Source organism: Prionailurus bengalensis, chromosome C2 (genome assembly GCF_016509475.1).
Source record: "Prionailurus bengalensis isolate Pbe53 chromosome C2, Fcat_Pben_1.1_paternal_pri, whole genome shotgun sequence".
Classification (NCBI taxonomy): Eukaryota; Metazoa; Chordata; class Mammalia; order Carnivora; family Felidae; genus Prionailurus; species Prionailurus bengalensis.
This window is the reverse complement of record NC_057350.1, coordinates 110336616-110351346: the sequence shown is the minus strand read 5'-3', so window position 1 is coordinate 110351346 and position 14731 is coordinate 110336616. Positions and strand designations below refer to the sequence as shown.

The 14731-nt window shown below is 38.1% G+C and overlaps 1 protein-coding gene across 2 annotated transcripts in view; it reads left to right on the top strand.

Annotated features, from left to right (window-relative positions):
• The window catches only part of MME (membrane metalloendopeptidase), a 98927-nt gene that overhangs the window by 60975 nt on the left and 23221 nt on the right, over positions 1 to 14731 (top strand). For both annotated transcript variants that reach the window (XM_043595076.1, XM_043595077.1), the window contains exon 16: positions 881 to 984. In XM_043595076.1, coding sequence (XP_043451011.1) covers positions 881 to 984 — 104 coding nt within the window. The remainder of the gene's footprint in view (positions 1 to 880; positions 985 to 14731) is intronic.

The following is a 14731-nucleotide window of genomic DNA, read 5'->3' as shown; positions in this document are numbered from 1 at the left end:
ATTCAAAAAAATAAATAAATAAAACAAAACAAAAACCTACCATTTGAAAACCAGAATCGGTTTTATTCCCCTCTGGTAATGTAACAATGAAAAGAGAACAGAATTGATTCAAGTCACTACACTATTGACTTAAGACCCAGCTGAGGATCCTGTTGCTAATCTTGTGGTCCCTGCAACTCCTTGAGACCCTGGTGACAACAAGGTGATCCTTGCCCAGAAGTGGGGATGTCAGTGATTCCTAATCCATTGATTACTGGTCTAACATGGGAGTTTGCAAGCCACAATGTCCTCTTCTCTCTTTACATTTGTAGAAAAGCTTGACTATTTCTTGTAAATGAGCTGGCTGCGGCATCTGAGTCCTGGGGGCCTTTGTGGCAGGAGTCTGATGGCTAAGAACATAGACCCACAGGGAACTTCTTGGGTTCAAATCCCAGCTCCACCATTCACTAACTTGGGCAAGTGACTTAATTGCCTTGGTTTCCTCAGCTTTAAAATGGCAATAACAACCCATCTTCATAAGATTATTATAAGGATTAAAAACATGTAATATATAAACTGCTGAGAACAGTGCCTGGTACATTGTAGGTGCTAAAATGGAATGTGCTCTTATCTGTCATGTAAGGGTTACTATCAATATAGGAAAGCTTGTCTGACACTGGGTTCATTTGATTAGTTACAGAAGAATAGACTAAAGTAGCGATTTAGTTAGAGCGACAGTGACCTATTATATAGAACTAGGCTAAATGGAATTAAATCCTTCTTTGGTAAGTTTTAATGCTCTCCGTTAACTTTATTAACTGATACAATTTAAGAAAATGTTCCCTATGTTTTTTTAGCAGAAATTTTGACTATTTTTCCCAAAACCTTTTATGTAATATAGTTGAACTACAAGGAAGATGAATACTTTGAGAACATAATTCAAAACTTGAAGTTTGGCCAAAATAAACAACTAAAGAAGCTCCGAGAAAAGGTGGACAAGGATGAGTATGTATATTCCAGTTTGCTATATGTTCATTCAGAAAAGGGGCTTTTCCCCTCTCATTGTTGGGTTAAGAAAAAGAACCTGACTCAATGTTAATGTTAAAAAAGTACAATATCCTCCTTCAATGGAGTGAATACCTCTAAGAGCATCCAAGAATATCATACTAAAGGTGGGTCAAAGATTTAAGCAAAATTAAAATTTTTTTTATTATGGTGGCCTCAGGCTACCTCATTTCTTTGGTTTCCTCTCATATTATTACCTATTTCCTCTACTTTGTGGACAAGTTTCTCAAGAACACCTTAACCTAGGTAACCCAGAGCTCCTGCAAGTTTTCTCTGAGGCCACACTTGTGGAACTCGGAATTATCTCCTGCCCACAGCCCCACCTGTTTTCTATGGGTCAGTCATCCCACAACTCCATCCCCTTCTAGACTGCTCCTTTTGACACGCCCCTCAAACTTGTGGCAGCCAAATAAGAGATAATTGGAGTTGCCTTCAAACTTCAAACTTAATCCCTGCTTATCAGTGGCATTGGTGCTTCATGTTAACATCAGCTTAGTGTTTATTTTTCAACTAAATGGGTGTGTCTAACTCAGTATGTCTAACATATTAACATGCATCAACTTGTGTGTTTGTGCACATAGAGCCCTAGAGCTGCTTATGTTGACTTTTTCTTGCTGGGCTCTTAACTTCTAGAGAACAGGGGCTATTCCTTTTGACTGCTCAGCAGCATGCTGAACACATGGAAGGTTTTCAGTTAAAACTGAGTTAAAGAGTGAGTGAGCGAATAAAAAAGAAATGTACTAACTTGATCCGTGTGGTAGCCGACAAAACAACATGACAGTGAGGTGCTTGGTTTATTATTCATGTATTCATTTATTCTTTCATTTATTCATTTACTAAACTAATATTGTAGAACACTGACTAAGTCCAGGTGTCGTTGGGAACTGGGAGAATCACAAGTGAACTTTGATTATATTATATTATATTATATTATATTATATTATATTATATTATATTATATTACAACAGCAGAAGGTAAGAAAGACATATATAATAAACTCTACCACTAGGAGGGAAATGTGCCAGGAAGTGTACAAAGTGATGTGAGACTGTTTGATGACAGGCTGTTCTGTTCTCAGTTAACTAAGTACAGGTTGGACAAAATTCCCAAGTGAAAATGCCAATACGTTCAATCTCTGTACAGCATTTTGAACCTGTCAGGTGCCATGAAAGAGAGATTGATTTCCTTTGCTGACCTCTGGGTTTATACTGCAGTAAATGTATTGTCTCGTGCTAAAAACAGGGCTGCAAATGTCAGAGAACGTTTAGTGTCCTAGCTGGCAAAGAAGGAAGAAGAGTGGGTGCATATGGTTTGTGTTGTAATTGGTTGTGAAACCCTATTTCAAAAAACCCTATTTCAAGAAAAAGTCATCAAAAAGAATATTCAGTGGGTAAACTTATAAACTGAGAAGTTTCTTGTAAGTCTGAATTTTTTTCTTTAAGATGCATATACTTACATTTAATAATTGTTAGTACTGTGTGAAATATCTACAGAGAAATATTGTCAAATAGTGTTTCTGAAAATAGCTAATATAACCTGCATCCATATGACACCAGAAGACTTTTTCATAATTTTAAAAATAGTTGTTGAGTTATGGCTTCATGTTTTCTTTTGAACTTAATGTAGTCCAAAGTTCTACAATTATTTCGTAATATAGTTTGCATTTTTTATTCCCTTTCATCATATGTGTTGCTTTTCTCTTGAGTCCTTTTCCCTTACAATAATCACAAGTGAAAGCTGTGTACACTGTTTTAATGAATGTTTGCTCAATAGCACGCATAGGTCAACAGAACATTTTGGGTCCTTCCCATGAGCTTCTGATAGTCATCATAAGTGCAATATGGCTTCTAAGGTCTTCTCTGCCATGTCAGACTAGTTTCTTTTCCTTTCTCTTCTTCTGCCTGTGTACTGAGTCCAAGGGTTCTAAATTCTGACTGTACAGGAGAGTCACCTGGGGAGCCCTAGAAATAGTACTGAGGCCCCAATCTCACTACCCTTGCCTGTGATGTACTTGCCTGTGGGTGGGGACCCAGGTATTGGATTCTTTTTAAGTACTACCCCCCAACTTCAAGTGAGAACCTCTGAGTTAGCGTTAGTTCCTTTTGGTTAATGATACTCTTCGTATTTAGTTTTGTGTCATTTTCTTTTTACAGGGTGATGCTTTTAATTTGGCAGGTTAGGTTTAAAATTTATTTTTTGTTTTCCAAAATATTTGAAGCACTTTTGACAGTGATCACGTCAAACCATTAGGACTGTGGGATACAATGTCATGACAGTTTCTTATATTTTTTTGAGGTTTCTTGGAGTGAAAGTTTCAGACCTATTTTGTAATTGTGTAGTAGTAATAAAGTCACTATGTTCTCCTTCCTTTTTTATGTATACCAAATTCAAATCCTCACTGTGTGTGTTCAGGCAGACACATCTACTGCTTCTGCTTTGTTCACATAGTTTGTAGTTACCTCTCAGAGAACTATATTTTCAGATGCTCAAGTCCTCACTCCTAAGGTCTTGCAGGAGAAATAGGTGCCCATGCCCACAATTGATGGGACAGGGATGGGAAAAACTATGGATTATGTAGGGTTTATATTGTAGGGTATTGTAGATGCATTATATTTTCAAGACAACAATCAATTTGAATTAATTCAGTCAATTAACCAAGTAATAAGCTTCTGGACCTGTTTTTGTTTGTTTGTTTGTTTTTCCCCTCACTGGGCAAACTCATATGCTTGTTGGCATCTTCTACCGCCATTATGACCACTGAATATTTGTACCTGGCCCAGATTTGTTTTCAACCCACATGTCTAGCTACCCATGAAACATCTCTACATAGGTGTTCCACAGACCCTACAAACACAGAATTTTCCATTTGGGACAAAATTTGATCATCTTTCTCCCCATATCCTCATATTGCCCCATATTTTCCAGCAACTTTCATCTTATTGTTATCAACACAGAAATCAGGGACTCACCATTCTAGACTGATCTCTTTCTCTCATCTCTGACATCTACAGTAATATCTACTCCAGATCCCCATTCAAAACCAAAAGTTTACATCTACCAGCTGCTAATTAAAGATTATATAGGTATTGCTAGGGAATCTCCATCTTACTATCTCCATGGTCACTGAGTAAATTCAGGCATGTCTCATTGTTCACCAAAGTTATTACTAATTTTTTCCTAATCTTATCACCAATCATCTTACTTTCCTTCAGCTCATTCTCTTTACTAATACCCTAGAGATTTTTTGAAGACACAGAATGAGTCGTGTTATTTCCTGATGAAAACCTTTCAATATATCCCTATTGCCTATCTCATGGTACAAGGCTCTGCATTCCTCCCATTAGCTCTCCAGAATTCCTTTAGATTCACCCTGCCCACCCTCCCAGCATTGCCCAAACCTCCAGCTATAGGAATAACTCTAGGTCATTCTTCCATCTTTTCTTCCTCCTTGTCCCTTACCGTGGATCACCCTTTCTGTCCTTGTTCATCTAACAGAAGCCTATATATTGTTGGACTCAACTAGAACATTACTTCCTTATTCATAGCACCCCACTGCATTTTTCTCTTCACCTTGTACCTGCCCTAGTCCTTGTTGAAAGCAGAAACCAGATGTTTGTGTCACCAGAGCCTGAACACTGATGAAAAGAATGTAGATCCTTCCTCAATGTTTCTGGGGTTAATAAATGATACAATAGTGGTTTGTGATCATGCTGATGAAGTGAACTCAACTGCTAAGGTAGAGAGTGTCCCATCCAAGCATTTCACCATCATGGTCAGTGAAGTTACATAACAGCTCTCCGCTGCTCTCTCTGTTTAACAGATTCAAAACATTGAGAAAGTCCTGGAAGTCTGTATGTGATCTATCTGATTTAATCATTTCACTAAAAGAGCCTTCTGCCCATTTGAGCAGGCAGCTACTGCAAAGGACAGGGATTTAAATTTGAAAAGCTTGGTTCATGGGGTTTCTGAGTGCCTAGTGTTTCCAAAATTATCCCAAACATTGTGTTCTCTGGGTCTTTGGTACCAGTTTGTAAAGAATTTCAAATATGTCATATTATCAGATAGTAAGAGTGATAAACGTAGAATGTAATATCCTTTGGCAAAATTACTTAGATATATATCTATAATGATTTTATTTCCAGTAACATGATTATTCACTTAGAGTCAATAGAACATAAACCTTTAAAGAGAAGGAAAAATGTACAAGAATAACAACAGAAAGCACTCCTTTTCTTGTGTTTTAGATTTGATGTTATTTTGTTAGTTTCTCAGGACAGAACTTCCTGTGATATAACTGTGATGTGGCCCTGTTTGTAAATCATGACCACTGAGCCGCGGTGTTACTTAACAAAAACTACAAAGATTCATTTCATTGCTTCATCTTTCCTGCTGTTGTGTTTCAAAATAAAAACACAGGTATATTGACAAGAGCCAGTTCAATAAGCATTTTATTGAGCAGCTGCAACGTGCAAATCATTGTGCTAAATAAACACTGTAAAGGATATAGATGAATAAAATGTGGCCCTGGAGCCAGGAGCTCACAATCTAAAGAAAGAAGCAAGTAAGTAACAGTTAAATCTGATAAAAGGCAGAGTTTGCTTGGTTCTGTTACAAGTGCTAGAACAGCACTTTTTTAAAACCACCATTAAACCTTTACTTATTAGTAGAACATTCTCTAGAAGCAACATGTCAGCATTTAAATTAATATTGACATGAACAGAAGATTCACTAGAAACAAAACAGAACAAAATGGTTGGTTTATCTGTCTTCCCTGTCATTGCTTCAAGCCTGCTGTCTTTTCTAATCTGGGCTCATTGGGTGGTGGCAATCCCTGGCAGCCAGCACTGTGGCTCTGTGTGTTTTTTTTCTGAAAGGTCAACACCACCAAAAACAGCAGGGAGGCGACACCCTGTGAAGCGACACCATGGATTTCCCACTGCAATGAGTCACTAACTCTCTTTCAGTGTCCCAGTTCTGCCACTTACTACCTGTGGCCCTTTAAAAGGCATGTAGTTTTCTTATTTATAAAATGAGCAGGTTGATTTAGACTGTATATCATCTTTAAGATTCCAGCATTCAAATTCTGTGGGCCTAACTGTGAAGTTTTGATAAGAGCCAAGAAGTTTTCCTCTTTGGCTTCTACACATCAGGTGACTCGAGAGAAAAAGAACATGCTCTCCAGAAAGGTAGGGAAGTAGCTCACTTCTTTCTAAAATAACCCTTCTATTTTTCCCCTTCACTGATATTTCTAGAGCCAGTCTTCTTTCTAATGAAGTCCTATATCAGTGAGCTTGGTTATCAAAAGAAAAATAGTATGCAGGGCTATTATATTATATATCATATAATATATCCTAATATATAATATAATATAATATAATATAATATAATATAATATAATATAATATAATATAATATAATATAATGTGGGTAAATGAGATGGTATAGAGGTGGTGTTGGTAGGAACTGTCCAGGGTGTGTGTGCGGAGTGCTGGAGACTTGAGACACAAATGAGTCTCCATGAGCATAGATGTATGGGGAGGATTTACAAAAAAGATTATTTGGCTCATCAAGCACTACTGAGCCAGGAACATGGAATAACAGATAGACTAAATTTGGACAAATCATTCTGGTTCCCACATACTGCCATGGAATTCTTGTGTTCTACATTTGTTGTAATAGTTGAAAATTTGAGATTTCCATCTTTTAGGCTCCCATTAAACTGCCAGGCTTTGTGGTTTTCCGCTGTGTTTTGGAGGCTATAAGCAAAACATATTTGATCAGTAAAAACATTTCTGCTTTTTTGAAATTAAGTTTTTATTGCAATTCCTGTATGATTAACATACAGCATTAGATTAGTGATTCAACAATTCTATACATTACTCATTGCTCTTCATGATAAGGATAAAAACATTTCTGCTTTTTTTTTTTTTTTTTTTTTTTTTTTTTTTTTTTTCAACGTTTATTTATTTTTGGGACAGAGAGAGACAGAGCATGAACGGGGGAGGGGCAGAGAGAGAAGGAGACACAGAATCGGAAACAGGCTCCAGGCTCTGAGCCATCAGCCCAGAGCCTGACGCGGGGCTCGAACTCACGGACTGTGAGATCGTGACCTGGCTGAAGTCGGACGCTTAACCGACTGCGCCACCCAGGCGCCCCCATTTCTGCTTTTTAATTAGCACCCAAGGAAGGCTTTGGGTTTTTTTGTGTGTTTGTTTGGTTTTGGTTTTTGGCTTTTTTAGAGGGGATGGGAAGTAGAGAAGGGAATTAAATGGTTTAAAGGTTGAAGTTTTAAACTAAGAGAATTTTGCAAAAGAATTCTAGAACTTTTACACTACTGTACCATCTTTTTATTTTTTTTAAATTTTTTTAACGTTTATTTATTATTGAGAGACAGAGTGTGAGCAGGAGAGGGGCAGAGGGAGACACAGAATCTGAAACAGGCTCCAGGCTCCAAGCTGTCAGCACAGAGTCCGACACGGGGCTCGAACTCACAAACCGCAAGATCATGACCTGAACCGAAGTCGGAGGCTTGACCAACTGAGCCACCCAGGTGCCCCTACTAGTGTACCATCTTGAGGGGATGATATTTCAGTTGGTGCATAGCTCTTGGTGGCCATGGCTCTCTATAGCCTGCATAGAAGGAATGCCTCACCTAGGCCTAGTGCCTTCCCCCTTCCCAGAGTCCAAGGAGGGGAGTCATCTCTCTTGGAGGTTGGAGGACTCATTCATATGCCAAGGCCCAAATACATATTGAGCACCTATCATGTTCCCTAAGTCTCAGAGATACAATTAAGAACAAAGCATAAAATAAACAAGTGAGACAGTATTAAACTAAAAAGCTTCTGCACAGCAAAGGAAATGACCAACAGAATAAAAAAGCAGTGTATGAAGTGGGAGAAAACATTGGTTAAATCATATTTCTGATAAGGTGATAATCTACAAAATATATAAGAGACCTCTAAAACTCAGTAACAAAAAAAGTAATAAGCCAATTTAAAAATGGGTTAAGGGCTTGAATAGACATTTCTCCAAAGAAGACTTATAAATGGCTGACAGACACGTGAAAAGATGCTCAGCGTTAGTAATCATCAGGGAAATGCAAGTCAAAAACCACAATGAGATAACACATCACTGCTGTCAGGATGACTGTTATAAAAAAAGAGAGAGAGAGAGAAGTATTGGTAAAGGATATGGAGAAATTGGAGAGCTTGCACACCATTGGTGGGAATGCAAAATGGTGCAGCTGCTATGGAAAACAGTATGGCAGTTCCTCAAAAAATTAGAAATAGAACTACCATATGACCCAGGAAACCCATTTCTAAATATATTCCAAAGAATTGAAATCGATATCTTCAGGGAATATTTGCGCTCCCTTGTTCATTGCAGCACCATTCAGAACAGATAGATGTGGAAACAACCTGTTTCCACTGACCGATAAATGGATGAAGAAAATGTGGTACATATATACAATGGAATACATTCAGCTTTTAAAGAGTAGGAGATTCTGCAATATACAACATGGATGAACATGAAAACATTATGCTAAGTGAAATAAGCCAGATAGAGAAAGACAAATACTGCATGATTCCACTTATGTGAGTTTTTCTAAAATAGTCAAATTCATAAAACCAAAGAATGGAATTGTGATTACCAGGGGCTGGAGGAGAGGAGTAGATGGGGAGTTATTAGTCAAAAGGCATAAAGTTTAAATTAAGCAAGATCAATAACTTCTAGAGATCTTCTGTGCAGCTTTGTACACACAGTTTTCAATGCGTTAAAGTGTATTAAGAAGATATAGCTTCTGGCAGATGTTCTTACTATAATTAAAAAAAAAAGAAATATCATTGATTCCATGGAGTTACTGTCTAATGAGATAGACAATAGACATAATGTAAGTTATGTTATTGCTAAGGGTTATATAGGATAGAAGAAGTTTCAGTTCTTGAAAGATCCCAAGATTATTCTAAATCAGGAAAAAAGTCATCAAAAGAAAATTCTGACAGAACTGATTCACCCACCCATATATTTTCCAGTTTGGGAATTTCTCTGAATTTGGCACATCACACAAATGAAGGGGCACACATTTGTGCGTATACAGATAGAAACTTATCAAAGACTAAAAAGAATGTGCCTTGCTGCCAAACTTAGAACTGCATGCCACCAACTGATGACTTCTAGGAAGAAAATCACATCAGTGATTTCTGTTGCATTTTGTTGAAGAAGTGGATTCTCCCAATTTCAGGTCACAATGGGTGTCTTGGTTCTCACCTCACAGGTAATCAGAGTACTTCAGTTATGTTAACAACTCTTCTGCAACATCAATGAATAGTTTAAAGAGGCTCTTTTATCCTGCTGTGCTTTTATCTTTGGGTAAAAAACATTGCACTTTATGGAACAGTGGAAAGAATTTGCAGTCAGGGAGGGACGGTGGGACCGTGGAAAGTGGGACTTAGACAGAATGGGCAGCCCTGAGTTAAGGTTCTTGCTCTGCCACTTACTGTGTAAACTTAGACAACCTCCATAATATGAGTATCAGTGATTCCTTTATAAACTGAGGAAAATAACATCTACTTTTGCCTTATGGGGTTGTTGTGTTATATATTGTATATGTGTCTGTCGTATAACTTAGGTGCTTATTAAATAGTAGCTGTTTTTGTTATAGTCTGGTCATGATCGATCTTCTAAAATGACTTCGTTGTAGGGTAGAGGCCAGCATCCTAAAGTGTATTAGTGTAAGGGGGAGACCTAAGTGTGACACAATTTTAAAAGGAGCACTTTCAAAGGGGCAGTCCCAAATGGCAGCCTAGGAAGATCCTGAACTCACGTCATTCCATGGACTGAATCTATAGCTACATATGGAACAATGATTCCCTCTGATAAAGACCTGAAAACTAGCTGAACAGCTTCTTCATGACAAACAGTAAAAGGGCCAAATTGAGATGGGTGGGAGAGGCAGTTTGGTGGTCTTGCCAAAAACACTATCCCTGGTGCAGTGACCCACAACTGGGAAGGGGGGATTTCACCAATCCAGAGCTTCTTTCTGAGGACTGAGGTGTTTGTTCCCCACATCACACCAACCTGTGGGACCTGCAATGGAGAGATGTGAAAACCAGTGGGACTCAAATCCAAGAGACCCAAAAGGACAGAGAGAACTGAGATAATTATCTTAAAGGGCTTGCATGCAGACTCCAGTCACTCCAGGGACCAGCACAAAAGCAGCAGTTTGAAATGGGCCTAGATTATATGTGAAGGAGATTTATTTGCTAATCCTAACTCATCTGCCGAAAGGGCATGGGCCTGTTGGGACTCCATGGGGAGAGAGGAATGGGTGGACACTTTGCTCTCTCTCTCTCTCTCTCTCTCTCTCTCTCCCTTGATAGCATAGGTAGGAGTGCCTCAGCTCTGTGCTATTCTGCTGCCTTGCTGAAGTGAACGAGCATATACAGGACACACAGGGGATGCTCCTTAATTACCTGGCTCTGGTGGCCAGGGGGCTTGTGTTAAGAAGCCACCAGATCCCAAGGACTGTAACAATTTGAGAGATAGTTTTTGGCAGGCAACCACCCCCAGAGTACTACACAGACTGTAGACTAAAATATGCCTCCAGTATTTCTGTGTGAAAGCCCTATTTATTTGTCCAGGAGCTTCAGTCTGAGGGGCAGACTTCAGGTGTGCTACAGATCTAGAGGCTATGGAGGTGCTCTCAGGGAATGTAGGCTGGGGATACCATCTTTGCGTCTCACTACACCTCCCCAGTACCTCCCAAAAAGGAGCTTATACACTCTTCAGAAGCCCCAATTTTTATAACTATACACCAGGGACACCTGCAGATCAAGTGGTCTGGAGGCCAGCAGGGTTTACAATTGCAGTCCCTCAAAACTATATATTTGCGTACTTTAGAAACTGCTGTCTCAGGGGCTTCCAGTCAACCTCAAACTGGGTGCTAAATGAGATTCCTCCCTTTGGAACACTGACAAGTCTTGCCACACCCTCAACAACTGGGATCTATGAAGAATGAATCAGGTTGCTTTGATACCTACAAAGGTTGAGAGACAGCAAAGACCTAGGGCAAGGTTGAGAGAGAAGTTTCCTACACAAGGGCACTCCTTCAATACTTCGAAAGGTAGTTGTTTTGCCTAGTACATAGAAACAAGTGAAAAGAGTCAAACAAAATGAGAAAGCAGACAAATATGTTCCCAATTAAAGAGCATTAAAACTATATATTCCATATTACCAAATCAATCTATAGGTTTAATGCAATCTCTATCAAAATTCCAGTAGCATTTTTCACAGAAAAAGAACAAACAATCCTAAAATTTGTATTGAAACACAAGACATCCCAAATAGCCAAAGCAATATTGAGAGAGAAGATAAAAGCTGGAGACTTCATATATATATATATATATATATATATATATACACACACACATATATATACGTATATACATATGTGTGTGTGTGTGTGTATCCTACAACTCATCAGCAAAAAAAAAAAAAAAAAAAAACCAGTCCAATTAAAAAATGAGCAGAGGATCTCAATAATCATTTTTCCAAAGGAGACACAAAAGATGACTAAGAGGCACATGATATGATGCTCAATGTTACTAACCAGGGAAATGCAAAGCAATCACAATGAGATACTACCTCACAATGTTAGAATGTTTATTACCAAAAAGAAAAAAATGGCAAGTTTAGCAGGGGACCTGTTGTACACTATTGGTGGGAATATAAATTGGTGCAGCCACAATGGAAAACAGTGTGTAGTTTCCTAAAGATACAAATAGAAGTACACCATATGACCCAGCAATTCCACTTCCTGGTATTTATTTGAAGAAAATAATAACACTAATTTAGAAAGGTATATGCACTCTTATATTTATTGCAGCATTATTTACAATAGTCAAGATGTGGGAACAACCTAAGTGTTCATTGATGAATGAATAGATAGAAGATGCAGTATGTATGTATGCATGTGTGTGTGTGTGTGTGTGTGTACGTGTGTATATTTATACATATACATCATATACACACACATGCACACACACAAGGGAATACTATTCAGCCATAAAAAAGGTGAAATATTGCCATTTGTGACAACATGGATGGAATTTGATGGTAAATGCTAAGAGAAACGAGGCAGAGAAAAACAAATACTGTATGATTTCCCTTATATGTGATATCTAGAAAACAAATGAAAAAACAAAACTCATAGATACATAGAACAGAATGGTGGTTGTCAGGGCAGAGGATGGTTTGGGGCTGGGTAATATATATAAAGGGGATCAAGAGATGCAGACTTCTAGGTATAAAATAATTAGTTGTGGGGATGTATATAACATGGTGATTACAGTCAATAATAATATGTAGGGCATATTTGAAAGCTGCCAAAAGAGAAAACAAAAACATGTTTTTCATAACTTTGTATTGTGACAGATGGTAATTAGATTCATTGTGATGATCATTTTGCAGTGTATACAAATATCAAAGCATTATATTGTACACCTGAAACTAATATGTTATATGTTAATTATACCTCAATAAAAAATTAAGTTTTCTGATTCATGAAAGTGGCATATCTCTTCTAGGTTTTTAAGTCCTCTTTAATTTCTTTCAGTAGTGTTTTGGAGTTTTCAACGTTCACAGCTTGCCCTTCTTTTGTTAAATTTGTGCCTAAATGTTTTATTGTTCTTAGTAGTATTGTAGATGGCATTGTTTTCTTAATTCATTTTGGATTGACATTGCCAATGTATATAAATAAAACTGAGTTTTGTATATTGAAGATAAGTAAATAAAAATGAGCACTTTCATTTTTAAAGAGTTTAGCAAGGAAATGGAATTCATCTTTGTACTGAAATGTGTTATATAATACAGATCGACAGCTCAGAAGTAGAGGATTTGGATGGGAGATGAGAGGGTCCTCTTTCTCCGTAGTTTACATATTCGTGTCCCTGTTGTATTGCTTAGTTTTTAAGTGCATTCGAAGGTCAGAAAAGCATGCTGTGCCTTAGTTTCTACACCTGAAAACTGGACGTGTCATCTATCTTGTATGATTGGTTTGGCTGAATGAAGGTCTATAGGTATAGGAAACTCTGAAGTCTTGATGAAAGAATATTAATAAATGTAAAAGTTTACAGTGGTTATTGGGATTACAAAATGAGAATTCTCCTTTCCACAAGGACTTGAGGAAGATAGAGAAAACCATTGTTTCGTACTGCTGATCTTAAAGGAGTTGCTTTGGGACCACTAGATGCTGGGAAATGGAACACTTTCAGGGAAAGGGGCATTAACAGTTTTGTTGTTTTAAGTTTTAAAGTTACACATGAGAGGGTGAAAGAGGAGTTAAATTCCAGGTGCTTTTGCAATCCAGTGGGTTTATTACATCCAAAAGGCTGCGGGATCAGGCTGTCGACTTCTGCCTTTCGTCTCTGCTATAAAACTGATGTCTTTGTGCTTTAATTCATCACTGCCTGGGTTCTTCAGGGTAATAAGAGATAGAAGAGAAACACCTGGTCCCCATCTCAAGGGCATTTCAGTCATATTTCCCATCCACACTGTTAGTTCAGCTTTGAGGTCTGTGCTGCTTAGAGTGGCCCGTCTTTGTTCTACTGTCAAATGCCCCCAAACCAAAATCCGTTCACCTGACAAAGTCATGGCTCCAAAATTAAAAATAAAGTTTTCCTCCTTCTTGCTTTCCCATTCTTTGCTTAATACCACACACACCCAAACTCCTACCCACTAAGACCATTGGAGGCAGGAAGAAAAATCAAAGAATGGGTGTGATTTCATCACTCAGGTCTGATACCTGCTCCAGGCAGCTGCTAGTACCTGGCCTCCAGCCTGGACGTTAAAGGTACCGTCAACCTGCACTACCCATTATTTTAGGGCAAGAATCACCACCATTTGGTTTTCTCTTCTGTTGTGCATTTTCTCTTTTCTGTGCTGCTATTCAGCATCAAATGTGTTTCTGTTCCATAAATGGAAGCTTTTCCTGAAACTTTGAGGCTGCGTCCAAATCAAATGAACTTACGGTTTCCATTACATCACCTTTAACTTGAAAAATATTTTCTTTGCCTTAATTTAGCTTTTTACATCCAGCGTACTGAGATATTTCATGACTGACCACACATGTTAGATGCTGAACCTGTAGCTGTTATCATCATTTTATTTAACGTGTAACGATTCAATCTCAGTATTTCAAGTTCCTGTTGTTCCCAGGGACAGTATGCCCTGTGCTTTTCAATCTTGAATCACCCAGGGGTAGTCTAAGGATGCATTGTGCAGGTTCTCAGGGAAGAAAAAGCAAACGCTACACACTACTGCTCTGTAGTGTGTAATTCCAATTTTATTTGGGAGTTTTGTGGTCATAAATAGCTCCATATTTTCTTGAAAGCATAATTCACCATGGACGTTTTAATATGTAAAGCACTCCCTCCTGGAAAGTTACAGACATGAATCAAAATGCAATCATAAACCCCTCAAAGTCATGTAACAGAACAGCAGAAAAGCACTAAAACAAAGGTATGACATTTATTTTTACCAAAGCAGTAAACATGAGAAGGGTCTATAAACTTCATTCATCTATGTCCTCCTTCTGAGACCTGTTGCTCTCTGAAACATTTTCATACATCCAGCTCCTTTCCTCTGTGCTTTACTTATTTTAAGAAAACATTTTGGATTGGCACCTTT